The sequence below is a fragment of the Melospiza melodia genome, chromosome 1 (genome assembly GCF_035770615.1).
Source record: "Melospiza melodia melodia isolate bMelMel2 chromosome 1, bMelMel2.pri, whole genome shotgun sequence".
NCBI lineage: Eukaryota > Metazoa > Chordata > Aves > Passeriformes > Passerellidae > Melospiza > Melospiza melodia.
The window spans coordinates 126,969,148-126,988,935 of record NC_086194.1 but is presented as its reverse complement, the minus strand read 5'-3'; the positions used below and the strand labels follow the sequence as shown (position 1 = coordinate 126,988,935).

At 38.8% G+C, this 19,788-nt stretch overlaps 1 protein-coding gene across 3 annotated transcripts in view; it reads right to left on the bottom strand.

Moving 5' to 3' along the window:
- LAMA3 (laminin subunit alpha 3) overlaps nt 1-19,788 on the bottom strand; it is a 109,562-nt gene that overhangs the window by 82,054 nt on the left and 7,720 nt on the right. For all 3 annotated transcript variants that reach the window (XR_010029309.1, XM_063167542.1, XM_063167549.1), the window contains exons 3-8: nt 10,748-10,865; nt 10,018-10,136; nt 8,275-8,445; nt 7,120-7,217; nt 5,199-5,314; nt 2,244-2,362 (exon numbers count right to left, since the gene is read on the bottom strand). Coding sequence is in view for 2 of the 3 variants with exons in the window: in XM_063167542.1 (XP_063023612.1) it covers nt 2,244-2,362; nt 5,199-5,314; nt 7,120-7,217; nt 8,275-8,445; nt 10,018-10,136; nt 10,748-10,865 (741 nt within the window). In the remaining variant the exon portion in view is untranslated. The remainder of the gene's footprint in view (nt 1-2,243; nt 2,363-5,198; nt 5,315-7,119; nt 7,218-8,274; nt 8,446-10,017; nt 10,137-10,747; nt 10,866-19,788) is intronic.

Genomic DNA, 19,788 nt, shown 5'->3' with positions numbered 1-19,788 from the left:
CGACAACAGATGCTGTGGGCAGACCCATGCAGATAGCGAGGGACTGAAGCACATGACATCCAAGAAGATGGTTGGGTTTCTTCAGCATTAAGAAGAGACAGGTGAATTTATTGCTGCCTACAACTACCAGATCAGAGAATACAGAGGGGATGGACCCAGACTCCTGTCAGAGGTGCACAGAAAAAGGATGAGAGGCAACAGGCACAGATTGGAACGAGGAAAATTTCAATTAGATGTTAGGGACAAAATAGGTCATGCAGGCAGTCAAACACTGAAACAGGCTGCCATGAGTAGCTGTGGCATTCCAATCTTTGGAAGTGTTCAAAGCTTGGAAGAACGAGTTCCTGAGCAACCTGATCTAATCAGACCTACTCTGAGTAGGATTGTGTGGTTTCCAGAGCTCCTCTGTCATCATACTCTAAAGAAACTCATTTTATCTTTTTGTGCAACACTTCATTTATATCACTTCTGCATTCAGGCATCCATTCCTAAAACTTTGCTTTCCCCTGACACAAACAGAAAAAGTAAACTAAAATTCATGCCTTTTGTCCATGAAAATTAAAGGAAAAATAAAGAAAGCTATAATTGGATTTAAACTCATTTACTCCAACTTCATTTCTACAAAATTAATTACAAACAATTCATATCAGTCACATAACTAGGATTTGTAGATTTAGACTAATTTTGCTATTTTCTATATTTGAAGTAGTATTAAAAGAAATGTTCTTTCATGAACAAAGAGCTGATAGAAAGGACCAACATGGTAAATCTTACTAGACTGTATGAACAAAGTTCTGCACAGAAATGTCAATAGGAAGACAAAGAACATTTCTTCTACTCATGCTGGTAAAAATAATGCTACTCTCTTCTGACTGCCTTTTGGACAATATCTGATTATATTGTGGGAAGAATATGGAAAATACAATCTATACTGGATATTTGCCTTTTTTGTTGCTTGAATACAGCTATATTTTAAAATGCACAACATGGTAATACATGAATCACAACGCATAGATTTCACAGGAAACAGAACTGATTATAATTTTCCTGCAATGCAAAATTCTGGTCAGCTGCTTGTCATACATCAGATGACTTGACAACAAAAGGAAGACAGATTTCCAAGTAAGTTTCCAAGATTTATTTAACCCCCAATATCACTGAACCAATGAATGACTCAGGTTGTAAGGGACCTCAGGAGGTCAAGTAGTTCACTCAGTCCCACAGAGATAAGGCCAAGATTAGATCTTTATCAGAGTCTTATTTGATCTTTCCTCATAGTCATTGCCAGAGCAGAACAAAGTCAGAATGAAAGAAATTCTTGTTCTTTCCAAGAATGTGTTATCTATTTATGACAGACACGGTGTAAAGGCTCTGATTCCAAATTTACAACTTTTGATTCAATCCAATGGAGCCTCTGAGACAGTTATGGAGCTCATCCACTCAGTTTGCAGGGGAAACTGACGGAATGAACTTGGTTGGTGTCAAAGCAGAAGGTGCCTGATGGCCATTTTCCCCTGCCTAAGGCATCTTTCCTCAGCACAAAAGACAGAACCAACTCTTCTCATGTTAGCACAGCACAAGCTCAAAAGCCAACTATCACAAGCTGCAATTGGGGAAATTCCTGCTGAACAGGAGTGTGATTAAGTGCCGGAGTGTGTGTAAAGTGTACCCTCAGAAATTTGCAGACTTCAACTGCATGTTTCCCAGTGCAACTGGATATCATTTTGCATCCAGCCTTGGTTTGCGTGGAGCACTATCCAAAAGGACTCCAGAGGGCTCTTCCACACTTCTGTGCTTTCCCAATATCTGTAACTTTCCATCTTGGTATAGTCTAGATCCTCCTTTATTTCTGCTGATGAGAGAGTCCTCTGTGTTTTGCTGAAGTAAGGAACCAGCTGGCTTGAGCTGGCATTTTATTTGGTTAATTTTACTTCCTTCTGTTAAGGAGGGAAATGGTAGACTTTGTAACAAAAGGAAAGGAAATTTTTATAGCTGACCAAATTGTTTGCTTTGATTGTGTGGTTTTATTTTGATCCCACAGGACAGAGCACAAATACAATTTTTATGTGTCTTTCACACATTACCAAGCAATGTTGAACAAGGTAGATTATTTTCATGCACCTTTTTCCACACTTGGAGTACAAGTAGAAACACCATCAGGCAAATGGGCCTATCTGGACTGGTCAGACCCAAAACTACTGGTGTGAACATTTTTTTTAAACTGATCAAAATGACCTTTTTACCTGGCAGTTAATGCAGACTCCTCCACCTTCATAATGTCCATGGATGTTTAAGCTTGCTCGATGCCGATCAACGTCAGCATCATAGTAGCAATCAGTGGCATGTCCGTGGCAATTGCAGGCTGAAAAAGTAATGTTCCAAGTCAGCTTTCTTTGTAATGCTGGAATTTAGCAATCTCCAGCACTTACCTCCAGTAGAGGTGTAAAAGTAGATTTTTTTTAAATGTGTACATACACTGAGGCATGCTGGATTTTCATACCAGAAACATAGTACAATAATGTGGACATGAAGAAAACGTGCAGCTAGTCTTACTAGAGAAGGCAACAATTGTACCATCTCAAAACTATATAGTTATGCATAAATGCAGAACTAGGAAGCTCCAGAAGAATGACCACAGCAGTTTTTTTTAAATTATCAAAAACATACTCAAATGTTTATTTTGGCATGTCTCAAAAATACATCTGGACTGATGCTATGTGCACTAAACCTTTATTTAAAATTAACAATTATAGATAAGATACATTCAAATAAAAATAGCTACACCAAAGAACTCTCATATTCAGCTGTAGCTACAGATGTATCTGCAAACTTGGCTATAATTCTGTGTAGAAACCAACTGTAACAACAAACAGAATAAATCAAAGGGCCATAAATTCATTCAATGTCCTCATTTTCTGATTTGATCTTCCTTCTTGGCTAGAGAGGCAAATGGGAATATTTTTGAAAGAATGCAGGTAGCAAAAACAGGCTTCCCTAAGCATCTGGGTGCTAACTGATCTTTTAATTAGAGGAACTTACTTTCCCAGGAAATTCCTGAAGTTATGACTTGATAAAGCTATTACTTCATGTTCAGGGAAACCCTCCCTTCATCGGGACCAGGGGACACAATACCCTGGAAGACAATGGGTTACAGAAGCTAAAGGCTCTGCCCCTTCTTCAGGATGAGGGAAGCGTATGGGAGGCAATCCTTCCAAACTCTATTCCAAGTTCCTGGCACAACTGGGAGCATAACTCAGGGACAACAGATTTTCTGTGTCTTACTACATAATCATACAGACAAGAGAAGAGAAACTGGATCATTCTCTGCATTCTCTCTATGTCTTTTTATCGGAAGAGTTGTGGATTAGGAAGACTTTTCCTAGAAATTACCAACCACACAACTGAGGAGGTGCCATCAGGCTCCCTTATGGTCTGCTGACAAGAACTGGACAGGGTTCAAGACTGGCTTCCCTAGCCAGAAAGTAACACCCTATGAATATCTTCGGGTTTTCTTACTCATAAAATTCTTCAAGAAAATAAAATATTACACAAATGAGATGCTGGCTCAAGGTATTAAGTCAGAAAAGGAAAAAAAAGGAGAATATTATATATGTAGGTATAACTGCAATGTAAATAAAACCACCCTTGCCTCTAGGGTCAAACCACCCGTGAGCTACAGCTCAGCTATGTCTTCCAACAGCAATGGGAAATTTATAGTAGCAGCAGTTTCACTTGTAGGGGAACAGAAACCCCTTCTATCTCATCAAGCACCTTTTCACCACTTTGGGCCATTTGCTGATCCATACATACTGGAAAACTCCCAGCAAAATATTGGGCTGATCCCTACAAGCTCCACCAACCTCTTTCAATCAGTTTCTCTCAAGGAACTTCAGGTTTCTGGAAAGTTGAATAAGGTTGTTTTAATTCCTTCACTACTGGCTGCCAGCTAAAGAGGCCTGCCCCTGGCAAATGCTCTCAACAAATCACCTCAAACTGCTAGGAGCAATCCATACTAAAAAGGATTTTTTTTAGATAGTTAGAAATGAAGTGGTTTTGGCTCAGAATCTTGTAGGTGATCTTCTATACACTCATTCTTCAAAAACCATGACGTTATTTATGCTCTTTGTCTCTTTTCTGGCAAAAAAACTTTTCCTTTTAAAGAGGGGGACTTGAATGAGGTTTCAAATATTGTTCAAAAACTGTGTCCCAACATGCCTACCTCCTATCAAACATTTTAATCACACAAAACCTCCTTCCCTCCTCCCAAGTCTTCATACTGCAGTTTTAATTAAACAAGTCATCTCTTTATTCCTCAGAGTAATTATATAGGTATATCTCTGGCTTTCAAATAAGGTTCTCCTGTTAAAGAGTTTGTACCCACTGGCTATGCTACTCTCAGGAAAAGCAGAGGAGAAAAACAGATCAGGCCAGACACAGAGGAAATGGTTGTGCATAGAGACTGCAATGCTCTGCATCACCCCATCTGGCTTCTACCCAGGGGATGCAAACACCCAGGTGTGACAGTACAAACCCATCACCAAAAGAGAGTCCGTGCTGTCACTTTATTTAAGAATGAAACACGGAGAGTGGGAGAAAGGCAAATAAATGGGTTTCTCCAGCTTGATGACTCAGTCTGTAGGGCTAACGTCCTCCAAACACAAGGATGGGAAGAGGTACAAGTGTGGAATCACCAGGATTCCCCACCACAAACACCTTTGTGCCACTGGCAAACAGCCCGAGAGGGGCAGCTCTCAGCCTGGGAAGGGAGGGCAGCTCAAGCACTCATAACCAGTGTCAGCCTTGTGCAACCTCTCTGCAATCCAAACACCAAGAGGCCAGGTGATGGAAAGGAACATTTTGGAGCTGAACAAGGTGCCTACAGTCTCTGTCTGATGACAGACTGTGGGTGTCCAAGCAGAGCAGTTATGACTGGGGAGAAATGTTGACTCATTGCTCTACAAAAAGTCTTCTACTTTTCTCATGTCATATTCTCACACAAATTATTACTCCCACTGTTTAATAAGAAAGAAGACCATAAATAATATTCACCGCAGTTCTGATTCTTTATTCCTGCATGGAAAGCATTTTCCCTATACAAAAAAAAAAAGGGGGTTATGTTCCATGATCATGTGTGCTACAGCTAATTCCCACCCTCTTGTCACTACCTCTTTTAACCCACCATCTTTTTGGCTACTCACGTTCGCATATGTTTGTGCTCCCAGCTGTTGCAGGTTGCCACTGTTTCTGATTATACCCAGGGCAGCAGCGATCACAAGTTTCCCCACAAGTGTTATGCTGACATTCGCACTGAAACCTACAGAAATAAAAGCCTCTTAATGAAGCTGGGCTTAAAATTTCTCTCTTCAGTTTTTAAATAAAAAATAATTGGTTCTTTCTTCATTTTACTGCAGTCCAAGACTTACATATAGTATGAAAAAGACAGGACCTCATAAACCTCACATGTAGAGAAGTCAATCAGTAGACTAGAACATTTTGGAACTTTCCTAAAATTCTTCAAGATTGATCAATCATGTGATTATGCATTTATTAGAACACATTACTTACAGAAAATGTTTATAATTGGTTTCCATAGACTAGATTATGAAACTATTGTAGATTATTAAATCAAGCTGATACACAGTAGTTTAGAATGTATCTTGTTTTAACTTCGTTCCAAGGCTCAAGCTGGTTGGCCTACAGTAATCAAAATATTTATCACCTTTAAATGCATGCCTTCATAATTTTTCCATTATGCTTTGTTTACAATAATATTATCAGTGTTTTTCATAAACCAAGATCATAACTTGATCCTGTTATGTTTAAGACAGTGCACACTATTCACTAACAAAATGTAAGAAGGTTTTTGATTTATTTAGCTGAATAGCCTACTTAATGGACAGGGTCTAATTATGAGCTAGGTCTTACCATCCTGCATAGTAACTGAATACCAGGAGGAACAAAGGCCTTGGGACTCAGGATGCTTTTTACAACATTCTTCTCTTATGTATGAAGTCTAATAACACAAGGGCAATAGAACTTTACAGTATAATCATCCTATTCACATAGATCTCTCACCTTCTTTACTTATTTTTCTGAAGCACAGACACATGGAATGGAGGCACACATCTCCCCTCCCCTGACTCTTCATTAAAACATAACTGAAAATATTACATCATCCTGATAAAGTTTGTTTTAATGTCATTAAGGATAAAAGCAAGAGCTGGTTTAAAGCAGGTTTTAAAAATATGTTTGAGACAGGCTGATCATTCATAGTTACTTCCCTGCAGCAGGCAAGCCAAGAAGCATGACCTAACTCCTTGTGAAATCAACATACAGGTCACAAACTTGACAGGGAAAGGGAATACTCCATTCATTCTGTTTTTATAGCAATGATCTAAAGCCATGAGATCTTGCATAAGCTCAGTTACAGTGCTCAATATCTCCACAAAGTTGGCTGATTTTGTGTTGTTATCATAAAACTTCCATATCTTCTTGGTGATTTCTCATGGGCATCTCCCCACAGCACTGACATCTTCTTCCTTACAGCCCAGCCAACAAACTCCAGCTCCCTTCTCGACCAGCTAACCCCCTCTTTTATAGCACTCATCCTAACTGGACACAGCTGTGGCCTGTTAAGGGCAGGCCTGTTCCTCCTCTTTGGTAATTAGTACAGCTGCAACTCCTCAGGGGTGAGATTACCTTCTGCATTATTTCTACTCTCTTACATTCTATCCTCCCCCAGTTTTGTTCCTGAGTTAGACTTCTAATTCCTCATGTAAGAAGGTGCTATCAACTCATGTCTGATGATATCATCTTCAGAAGGTGATGTTCAGCTTAAAGAACTACAGGTTTCTAACAAATTATTCAATCTGCCAAACTTGTATTTCAATTAAAATTAAAAACCTGACCTAAAAAACACCCTAAAGATTTTCTATTATTATTTTTCACATACAATCAGTCTTGACATGTTTTCTTGCCAATCATTAGCAGGTTCTATTTTTTTTAAAATATAAAGAAAAAAATCCCTGTAAAACTACATATTTCTATAATAAGAAAAGGTCATTTAAAAGCACTCATGTATTGTTTTTCTCAGATAAATATCAGGCTCGATTTACTTACTGGTATTGGTTTTCACCACTCTTTGGATTACAGACTTCAGCATGGCCATGGCAAACACACCGACCACCAATACTGATGTCCTTTATGCTGTAGTAATACTGTGGAACAAGCACAAGAAGTATGTACAGATCTTTCCTCACTTGTATTGTGTCAGAAATATCAACATCAGGTTTGCTAGATTTGGAAGGTCTCTACAACAAAAATTTTTACTCTCCTTTGGGAATTTAATAAAACACTTGAGATTTCATTCATCTATCCTACAACCCACAGACTTCTGAATAACACCAGAAGTTCCTCACAGTAAAGCTGTGCTGCTTGCCAAATAAACTGCATTCTGCATTTACCCCTGCCTGTGAGCAATGTCTTAAGGCAGCAATTTACTTAAGGCAGCAAGGACATTTAATGAGAGTGCTGTTAAATAATAGGAATAGCCTTATTTTTTTCAGTGCAGACATTTGTGTGGTGCCTCACCCAGGGTTTCCTCCAATTGTTACCAAATCTTCATTTTAAATGAAAAGGTTAAAAATAGAAATACAATATGAAGTCTGAAATCTCTGTGAGTATATGAACTTCTGTGTGGTGTTCCCTGTATTTCCTTATATTTACCCACTGAATGGGAGTGGAACTCTGGCCTTCAAGCTCTTGGATAGCCCAAAATGCACTGAAAACACCTAGGGATCTCAAAAGATTTGTGGAAAGAGAGCAACTTCCAAGTACAGGCTTTGATTTCTGCTCCTTCATGAACTCATGTACTGTTTTCTGAAAACCTTTTCTGAATAAATATCAGAAAATAGTGCCAAATAAAGTTGAAGATATTTAGTTCTTCTGTTCTACATAAGATAGTTTAGCATAATTTTGCTTTGGCTCTTTATAGCTCCCATGATGCACTCAGCTTCCTTGCATAGTAGAAGGAAGGGAATGAAAATGGTCTGTTACAAAATCATTAATCATTACTGCCCCTCCATAAATCCATGCTGGCCCAGTTACTTTCTTGTCTCAAACAAACCTGGAGAAAAATATGGGGATTTCAAAGTGGGTCAATGCAAATCTCATTGTCAGGATGCAGAAAACTTGAAGCACTCAGACCATTTTTTGGTGTCTAGCACGCTGGGTATGATTGTTGGGTATTTACACCTCAGTGACAACAGCACTTACTCTGCGAGTTACAGTGGGGTCCCGCTGAGCTTTGGATATCAAGTGTCCAAGCAGAGTATTAGTTCTGAGAAAGCGGAGGCGGATGTTTGTTGCCTTTGTGAATTCTTGAAGGCCAGGGGAATAAGTGAAGTTTTTTGCTCCTGGGCGGCCATTTACCAAAGATACTACAATCTAAAACAGAAATAAGCACACTCTTGTTAAAATACATCAACTCCAAGTGCCAAGAACAGCATAAAGCAGCAGCAACAAAAGAGTCCAAAAACTTATTATTGTTTCTGAACATATTTGCAGTAACAATTAGGAATTTCATACTGAAGTCAGGATATTGGGAAAAATAGCGTTGTTGGCACTGGAGCCTCCTGTATTCTTATTATCCATATAACAAATCAAAAAAAAAAAAAAAAAAAACAAGTACCTCTATCTGTTTTGAAAACAGCAGGTATAGCATGCAAAAAGTACATTTTTAATAGGAAAAAACAATAGGAATAGTTGCAAGTAGTTGTTTGAACACTTGACAGTGTCAATGGAAGTTTACTCTGATTAAAAACATCAGATTTTGGCTCTTTCCCAAAGCACATTTATTTTTGGGTCAAGGCATAAACATTCCTGGAAAATATTATTGTTAGCAGGTCCAGTGCCTGTGAGCGTATTAATGGTCTTCTGGAAGAAAGTACACAGTGTTGCTTTAGAAAATCCCCTCACATGAAAGCAGGTTTCTCTGACTTCCAAAACAAGGGATCCAATAATTTTTATTTTTTAAAGAAACAGCTGCCAGCAGCTCAGCAATCATGAATCTGTATTGAATGAACAACCTAGTTTGTAAGTACAGGGCTCAGTAAAAGACTTGCATTTATTTATAACCATCCAGATAACAAATGTCTATTTTCAAATGGCTCCTGTATTCTGAAGCACGTAACAAGGGTATGATGATTGTTCCAATTGCAGCACAATTCCTTCAAGAAAAATCATTGAGCATGTAATAGGGATTGGCACCAGCAGTGCTCTTCTGTGGAAATTATTTTTTACAATATCTGATTAGGAAAATTTTACAGATACTTAAACAAATAAATTCTATTTTACTATGAAACCCTAGATCCATCTGCTCAAAACTCTTAATAACTCTTGAGGAGCTCAGATCTGGAGTCTAACAACATCAGGCGTAAGAGCAGAATGCCAGGAGGAGCCATCAGCACATCCAGGAGTTTAACATTCATCCAAGTAATACAAGAATACAAGTCGCAGTTCTGCCAGCAAGGAAAAATGGCTAAAATCAAAGAAATGTTTTCCAAATACTTTTATTATAAAAATGTAGTTTTCATATATCATATAAATATATATATATAAACATTTTTTTACAGCTACTATTTCTTGAATGATAAATATCTGTTTCAACAGCCTTCACTAATATGAGCAATTCTGTACCAAGTATTGCCATGCTTGTTGGAAGAACTCAGAAAATGCAGTCAACACCTTCAAATGCACATGGCTATAGTGAGGTACATAAATGATGATAAATATCAAATACAAGGTTTCCCTGAGCAGCTCCTACCCCCATAGGGAGTGGTGAAAATTAGGAGGAGTCAGGTCATGCTCCCAAAATCTCACTGAGGTTTAGGTTATGGACTTCCTGATAGAGATTCAAGCAGTCATAGCTAAAAAATTACTTCCAACTGAAGCACTACAAACTTCTGAAACCAGTGATGTTTGCTTCCAGCATCTACATGCCTTCCTGAAAGCACCTACCTCTCCATTTTCAAGAGGCAGAATGCGAGAGTACTCGGTGGTGCACAGGACATCACTGTCCCTCCTCACGGGAAGATTTGCCTCCTTTCCAAAGCGCTCCAAGCAATCTGCTCTCGAGTCTAGTCAAGCAAGAACAAAATTAATTTTATATAAAATAGGCCCTATTGTTCTAATTTAAAATAGCAGACAGGTACCCCCTGTGCTCTCAGGTAAATTCTCCCAATAATAGAGTAATAATGGTGATTGTGTCACAAAGCAGAATAACATACAGTCCTCAAAACAATAATCTCTCTTCCTAAGCAATTCAGTGGTGCCTGACAAGACATGGCACAGTATTTCTCATATCATCACCAGAAAAATTCTATATGGCTACTACAAGATTTTGCACTTGTATTTTACTTTGATTTTTGCAAGAAACTCCAGGGTCCCAAGGGAAGAAGGACACCGAAGTTCTGACATTCCCAAAAAAACAAGAGAAACAAAACAAATCAGAAATTTCTAAAAAAGTGAAAAACATTCATGTGCTGAGTTACACTTTCAAAATACCATACTCATACACTCCTACCACTAATTTATTGTGGCTAAATAAGAAAAGATAAACATATTAACATTCACTGTCTTCTCTGCAGGTGAAATCCTCAGCAAGCCCCATGGTTTGATTTTGCTGCTACTGAGGAAATTATTAAATTTCCTGTCCCCAAAGACCAGTGACACAAGGATTGATACTTACAAGCAAAATATTGCCAGGGAGTGTAAGTTTTTCCGAAGTCTACCGATCTTTCCAAGACCCAGAGATCTGGACGAGGAGAATTTGCAAACTTGATAAGGATATAGGCAACATGGAAGAGCTGGTGACAGAATATACATAGATCTTGTCAGGAGCTTTTTTTTAACTCTATAAAAGTACAGCAATAATAAAACTAATGCAAATAAACACTTTTTCTGTAGTGCACAGGGAGAAGGTTATTCTCGGCAGTTTCATTCTCACTAAAATCAGAGGCCAGATTCTCAGCTGGCTACTTCACCCGGCAATGTGCTCAAGAACATTAAGACATGTGCAAGAGGACTGTGTCAAACGCCATCTCTGACATTTCAGAACAGGTCTGTTGTGCGGCTCACTGATTGCTTGGGTGTGTTAAGGGTACAGTACTCAACCTGGAAAAGTTGGATCACTCAACTAAGCTGCTTTTGCAGCACCCTGGGATAGTTGTGATGCATTCCAAGCAGGTAATTGTGCTTGTAGCTAAAGCATATCAAAATCATGGAAGAGAAAATGCAAATACCCTTTACATTGGGATTCCTTTGGTTGATAATAATCCCAGCCACCCACTCCCTCATGTTAAGATTATTTCCAGATGAATTTGCTCCTTGACAGACCTTCCAAGCAATGGAATCAAGCCACCCCAGAGTTTGTGGGGATCAAATAGCACAGGAGAGATTTTCTAAGTGGTAGCTCATTCAGTGTCTGAAACAGCTCAAAGAGCTCCATCAGCTCAAGGTTCCCAAGGCCAAGAGTTTCATCTGGCTTCCTTAAGAGCTCATTGTGTATCACACAGAGGGCTCCCAAACACTAGAGAAGAAGTGGGTCTTACAAGACAGGAAGTCTTACAGTAAGCATCTTGAGATAGTCCACAGTCTATCTAAAAACCAGGACATTAATAAAAATTACCTTTACAGAAAAAGCTAAACACAGATTGATCCTAAGGGTAATTTAAAAATTAAACTATGACATGGATGGAGCTGTCAATAAAAGCGAACCAATACTGAAGTACACTCAATATTAAAGTGAAGCTGCACTGGAATTTCCCCCTCAACAACCTCAACTGAGAACCATCTGCTGGCAGGAGATTCTCACTTTGATGGGGGAGACTGCAGTCAGCAGTTTGTCAAGTAACTGCTCCCAGAGCCCCCACATCAAATACACCCAAGCAGTTTATCTTTGCTCATACCTCATAAATGTCATAACCCTGAAGCTAAGACTTTACAAAGTTTATTAGACTCCAAACCACAAGTGCATACAAGCTCTCAACCATGAACTAGGAACAGCATCTTTTGGCATGCCTGGCCCATTCAGCTGTCAGGCAGGAACAATTCAGTAGCTGTCACACCAACTGGGACCACCAAGAGGCAGGGGCAAATGGCAAATAATGCAGTGCAACAGACGCCTGGAAATACTTGTCCCTAACCAGCTCTGCACATGACAATCCCATGGCTACGTGCAGCCTCCATCCTCACACACTTATTTCAGACATCAGCTTCTGAATACCTGTATACTGTATTCACAGTAGAAAGTAAAACTTCAAGGAGAAATAGGAGGAATTCAGGCACTTCATGGAGCATCTTCTCATGATAACAACTCACATCTCAGAAGAAAAAAAGTGAATTTTTTTTTTGTTGTGCATTCATTTATGTAGTATTTACAACTACTTTGCAGGGCAAGCCCCTTTTATACACACACACCAAGGCATCACTGCAGCAGGTATTGCCCCTTGCAACCCACTTCAGAAACTTTTGCTTTGCTGAATGATGCTAACTTAGAGAGAACCAGGAGGAAAATAACCCAACTTTTCCGTTAGTGCTGAAATTTAACCTGCTACTTAACACAGTCTGAAAAGCACCAGCTTTACCTCCAGAGATATTAAATTAGCAAAGAGACATTATCTCCATAGGAGAAATTACTTACTAGACAACAACACTGAGCAGAGTAAGTGGCAGCCATTCCATTGACAGAGCCATGGCAAAACCCAGACTTATGACTGCACAGGTGAAGCAATGACCTTAAAATGCTGATGGAAAGCCTGATTTTAGCCATTGTGAGAAATGGGTGAATACTCTGGGGACGGTGGCAAGATTTGCTCTTACTGAGTTTCTGATACCCTTCGAGTAACTTCTGCCACTTCATTGTTAAGTTTCAGAGTAGATGTATCAGCCACACAGACATTACGTGTCATCTGGTACAGCCACCCAGTGCAAAGATTGGTATTATTCTAGGAAAGCATAATAGTTCTGAAACTCCTAAAAAAAAATGTGCTTCATGTTCTCACTTTTGGTCAGCTGAATCTCTCAAGGGGCATTTGCCTGTTCAAGCCAGGTTTTCACTGGCAGGCAACATTAATACATTGTCTTTCTTCCCCTATGTCTTAAGATTCTTGGGAGTCCCATTTGACATGCACGTTAGCAAGTGCTGATAACACTCTGTGTGTTCACTGATACAGATTTAACCAACACAAGTGGTTTGGAAAGCTCAAGAGGAAATAAAGGAAGCATATAGACAAGGTCCTGCCTTTTCCAGGGCTCCACAGCTTGTAGTCACATTGTGGAGCATTTACAAGAGTGACCTAATACCTACTCTTCAAAAACGTGTATTGTATCAGGAGCTCTGCAAGTCAGCCAATGCTTAAAGAACTGCCACCTAGCACCACTCCTTGCATATTTCCATGCAAATAAAACCGGAGGGGAAAAAAAGAAGTATGGCAACTTCACAGTTCTGTTGTACATGAAAACCTTGTATTCATTTGCATAATGCTCTCCTTCCACCTCTGATTTTGAAACACTGCTCAGGTCTGCACAGGCACATTCAGAAATGGAAAAGGGACAGGTCAGATAAAAATTAAATTAGTGCCAGTTAATGACAACATATCACCAAAACATAGTCACCATGCCTATCATCTGTCCTGCTTCTGACTTCACATGAGTGCCTATGATCTGGTTTGGCCTGGATCAAGGATGTAGAAGGGCACTTGAACATCTAAACTTCCACTAAGATTAAATACTGACCAAATTGATGGATGGTCTCTCTCCAGATCTGATGAGACAACAGCAGAAGAAAAATAATCCTTGGGTTAGCAAATAAATCCTATCTGAAGATAAAAGAGTAACCTTGCTGACATAAGACCTAGAAAAGCAACCATTAAAGCCAATTTTAATCACATATTCTAAGCTGGCATTTCAATACTTTGAATCTTGATCCTGACCTAAGACCTACCCTGAGAAAAAGGCAAACTAAACTCAAAGCAATGTTTTCCTTCAGCCATTTAGTTCTGAGAAAAAAAAGAAAGTGCCTTAATTTTTGGAAAAAAAGTTTATTTGGTTGCTTTTAAGCCAAATTTGTTTCATAAAAAAACAACAATCTCTCAAAAGGACAGTTAAAACTGTAAGTCACCATTTTGGTATAATTATATAATAGTAAAAATTTTCACAAAAAATCCCAGAAGTATGACTTAAGCAAAATTCTGACCATTTTCTTATTTGAATAAAGACCTGGATTTAAAAGTGGAAATGGCATTTTATTTCCAGTAATGGAAACAATCCACTCTGGAAATGCTTGTTTAAATGAGGATGTATTACTGTAGAGTCAAACATCATATCCTGCTGTAATCCAGCACCATAGGTCAAACATGATGGATTATCAACAGCTGGAATTTAATCAATTCCACATTGATGTGATCTTTTTCCTGTTCACTCAGGTTTGTTCAGATTTAAAATGTTCTAGCAGTCGATGGCCTTAAAGAATCACAAAAACCCAGAAAAAGTTTTTAAAAGTCATCAAGTAGAATGAACAAAATTCCCTCCTCCTCTGAGAATGAAAATTAAAATTCAGTATTATGCATTAACTGTATTACACTATAAAGAGAAAGATTTCTATAAAAGCTCTTTCAGGTGATCTTAAGATGATATTAAAAGAGATCATTTAAATTGATTGAGAGCTACATTGTACCATTATCATTAATGATATAACATTCATGATCTCTAACAGCATGCTCACTACTTATTTTAAACCACCAACAGGAAGAAAACTTCCTATTACCCACTGCATTTTCAAGAGAATGCTGAAATTCTCAATAATATTAGTTTAAAATGTTTTCTCTATTTTCTCCTTAAAAGTTTAAACAACTCTTCACAAAGAGAAATTTCCAAGATTTTTTTAAATCCTAGAAAGGATTAAAAATGGATAAAAGTTAGATATGAATATATAAAAGATATAGCACATTTTACTCCATTCCTGACACCATAAACTCAAACCAGGATACTAAAACACTGAAATGACTTGTCAGATGAGTGCTGGACATAAACTTGTGCAAAAGAAAAAAACCACACCATGTTCCAAACAATCATGATGATGTGTGTGCTGCTTCTGTAGGAAAATACTGTTCTTCCTTTTTGGCTCATGAAGAATAAAAAGTCCTGGACTGTGGCAGTAGCAAGAATCCAACTAAATCCAGGTAGACCATCTATCTGAGGCATTCTGTAGATCTTTAGATGTGTTTCAAAAAGATATCACAGCAATGTTTCTTCATGTAACTTGAATCTATTTCCAGCAGGGTGAAATTTCCTCAGACTGTTATTGGCAGATACAGCTGCACCACCAAAACTTCCCTCAGCATGGTTTGGTTGTCATTGTAGGTTTTTTCATTATCTTGAATCATGTGGTTGGTGTTCTGGATTGCTCAGAAGAGACAGAAATCCAATATGGCTCAGTACAAAAATTAAACTTTTCAAAGGGAGGCTGATGCAGGGGAGGGATTCAGGGAGTGTGAACTGTGTTCAGCACCTGCTCCAGAACACACTGACTGCACAGGGTTGGTGTGTGCATGCCCACTGGTCTCCTGGTGTAATGAAGCCAAAAAGTCTTGACCATTGTTTCCTGCCAGAGACCAAGCCACAAAAGCATCAATCTGCTCAAACGAAATAAAAATCCTGCAAACTCTGGCTTAAATTAAAAGCTTTGATTTCTTGATGCTGCAAAGAGGGAAGCAGTCCTTTCATTCAAACATCTCAGTAGGACTTGAGGCACCCTGGCAGACCCAGGTACTGTATAAAGCACTCCTGACAGTCAGTATTTGTCAATTCCCAGCCATGTATTTTGTAACACAAATGACAATACAAAAAAATCCCAACTAGAGAGAGAGGTGGGCCAGCATTTCTGGAGTTTCCAGCTACTCTTCTGGGTGTGTGGAAACATAGCTGTAGCAGAGGTGCAGAGAAAATTGTGTGTGGGTAGTACCTGAGAGGCATCAGACCTCCTGAGTGTGTTCCATTCAGCTCAACTGAGTGCACATTGACACAGCAATGACTGCACTGCACAAACAGTGACAGTGCCTGCAGAGGCTCCCATTGTACAGCATGCTGAAGTCATTCCTTGTGCTCCAGCCTCCTAGTCTGGGGTGAAGAAGCCAGGAATAAGCACAGGATTTCCAATGCTGTTCAGTTATCCCTGGCCATGCTGCATTCACATCATGCTTTCTTTTAATCAGCCACTGATGCTGAAAAATGTCTTTAGTTAGGTGAGTCAGCGCCTCTAAAAAGGTCTCATAGACACATCTGGAGATCTTTGCTCTGACCCAGCTGATGGCAGGACCAGAAGGAAGAAGTTCTCCCTATATAGCATGGGCTCTAGAAGGAAGAACTGCATCCAGAGACAAAATGATAGTCCTTCCTCCACATTCAACCAGTCTTTGGTCTTTTTGCCAAGGCTGCAGACTGCTACATCAATGAGTCTCGATTGTTTTACTGAAATTTTTCATGCAGCCACTTTTCCATTAGGATTTGGACAAAGACCAACTCAATGCTCATAATTATTTCTTACATATGGCCTATTTCTTCACAGAACACTGAAGCTATTGATATGGGAAACGATTTGTTGTATGATTCAGCCCTCAGTTGTCCAGAAGAAAAATGTCTCCTTATGAGGGCTGCAGTCCAAAGTAGAAGGAACACAGTAGGACTGTCAACACTGGAAAGAAACCCAGGGAAGTGCAAAGGATTAGAGGCAACCAGCAGAAGTTCTGCTTTTACTACACTGGGTTAAAACTGAGGTATTTAGAACAACATATCACAAAATTAAAGTAACATGTAGGAATGAGCATAGAAAGGAAGAAGGGGGGAGCAGAAGTACAGACATGAAGAGAGGGAAGTGAGATCAGTGAGTGGGAACCAAGACCTTCCTAAAAGGATGCTGAAGAAAAGCCAAAGGAAGACAGAGTCAGAAAAGGAAAGGAGAACAAGACTTGTGAGGTTTTCTCCTCATATTTTCAGAATAATATCAAATTAGTATCAGAAATGCATTTTAAAAGCACTGACGTGCAACTACTGCAAACACAAGAAAAAATGCTGAGCCATTGAAAAGGTCCTTAATTAAAGTTTTAAAAAACACAACACCTTGACTACAACTTAAAGGAAAACATATGATCAAGAAAGAACATATTTTAAGGTATTTCCCTTATTAAGGCTGGTAGCTCAATTCTGAATGAGTTGTGGTGTAACCTAGGAATAAATGAAATATGTATTAAATTAAATATGTGATCCAACTTTAGGATGATTCTATCAGACAGATGTTACTTCATCAAATGAAGTTGTGTTACTCTAGAGTTCACAAACAGATACACCTTCCTGTGGTGGTTTGAGCCAAAAATCACAACTAACTTCAAAGCATACTGTTCTGCAGCACGATCCCAAATCAGCTTCCTGCACAAACTGAAATACTCAGAACCAGAGTTCTCTAATACAAAGGAACACTTCTGTGCTGTTAGCATCCCCATTTTTGGGTATTGTGGGACAGTATTGCACCTTCCCCAGTCTTACAAGTCCCTTTTCTCCCCAGTGTGAACCAAGACAGCAGAGGAGGGCTTGGTGCTGCTGTGGATTCAGAGCTGTGGAGGGGTTCCAGAGGAAGGGCTTTGTGTCACTGAGGCACAGCTCTGCAGCACTGCAGAAGCCTTGTGCAGTGGCTCTCATGTCCTAATCTGTAGGACTTCCCACTGTTATTATAGAGGTTATGCAACTTCAGGCTAGAGCTGGGTCTGATTTCAGGGTCAGCAACAATACAAAGTATTCAAAAGCCAAGCACAATGAGTGCAATGACTATTTTTGGGAGCACAGTTCAATGCAGTTTGTGATAAATCTCCCACCACCTTGAGAGTTTCTCCCTACAGAAGTGAGCACAGAACATTGTATTTTACAGAATGACACTTAAATTAACTGTAACTTCAGAAACATTTTCAGTTACCACGTCAGTCTTTTTTAAGTTAAGAACAATTGGTTTTAGTTCTCAACAATTTAGCCAAAGCTGAATAATATTCCAAGCAACAAATATTGTTTGTAAATCAAAGACTTGCTACCAAATATAAAAGTTAGCCCTCTACCATATAAAAGCAACTCAGAAGATCTGCCAAACTGTGACACTATTTACAAAATGTTTATATGCCTTAACTGGTAGAAAACATAAAAGCATAAAGTCCTCCACAGGCCACACCACTTAGCTTAAATTTATGGTTGAGCTGCCCTCCATCCCTAATAAAAGTACTAATTTGGACATTGCATTCCACTGTGTACTTTTAATTTACAACAGTGACTAATAGTATCGCTACATAAAAACTATTCAACATATTAGTGCTCAAAATTCCACTGAGTCTGAGTCTTTCAGCACTATATCATTGCCAAAATGCACACAGCAAAAACAAAAAAAAAATTATACATAACAAAAAGCAACAATAAAATATATGGCCTATACTTCTTTGAACTACTTTTTGTAGTTGGACATTTCTTTTTCATCATACGCTATCATGCTATCCTGAACTTTCATTTCTTCTGAAGAGGGAGTTCAGAAAAATACCTGGGGCAGTGTTACTGTAATATCTGCTGAGCATTAAGCAAGCCAAAGATGAGGACACACCTGTTGAAATTAGGCAATCCAAAGAGTCAGGGGAAGGGTAATGAAATTCAGTCAGACATCCTGGATTCAGAAGTTTAAAAGCAGTTAAAAACTACATTGGGAAAACCATAACCAATTAGAGGAATAACTGAGATTTCATTTGATCCAAATATTTCAAACAAGTCAGGAATAGCCACAGTGTAAGCAGGTATGTTAACAGAAAGGAGAGAGTGCCTCAGGGATCAACATTATAATTGTTATTCGGAAGGACTGTGATTGATTAGAAATGTAACTATAGTACAGAAAGTCAGAAAGGGAAGTAAAGCAGGGGGTTTGCTTTCAGGTTTTTGCTTTTTCTCATATTATGAAGTACAGTAAAATGAGCATTCTTCTTGCAAACAGATTTAACAGCCTGAAGGCATTTTGATTTTCAAAATCACCCAAGCCTTTGTGAAACAGAAGCAGCACCAGGTGGGTGTTCTGTTCCAACTTCACTGTAGTGAGCACTAAAACTTCCATCATGGTGCAGCTATTCAATTAAATATTGTCGTATGACCATGGTAGGAGGCTCCATTGGGACTCTGCTCTCAATCATAAAGATATAATGGCAGGAATGCAGAAAATAAAAGCTTTTGACTTCACACTATGTCCTGCTTCCTCTAATTGTGGATGCTTGATGACCAACTTACAGTCAGTCATTGCTTCCCTGCACGCATTTGTACATGTTTGTCATGTTCTGTGAAACAAAAAACTCCATTTTTTGTGTGCAGAAAAAAGTAACTTGTATTAAAACGAAACAAAACAAAAAAACCACACCACAACAAAACAAAAAACAAACAAAAAAGGGAAAATAATTAGTGAGGAAAACTAAATCCCTGTTATCTTTTCTGTTCTGTATTTAGATACACATCTAACTTTAAGATTTGTTTTTCCTTAAAACCCAAAACCTTAATCTCAGCTCAGTTGAGGGGGAATTGCACTCTGAAAAATTGTCTCTGTCAATTACTAAGAAAGCCTGTATCTTTAAGACACACCAAACTCTTAATATTTAGGACCAGGAAATAAGGTAAGGTGAATTGGGATCTCAGTGCTTACCTGTTCACTTTTGTAGACTTACTCTG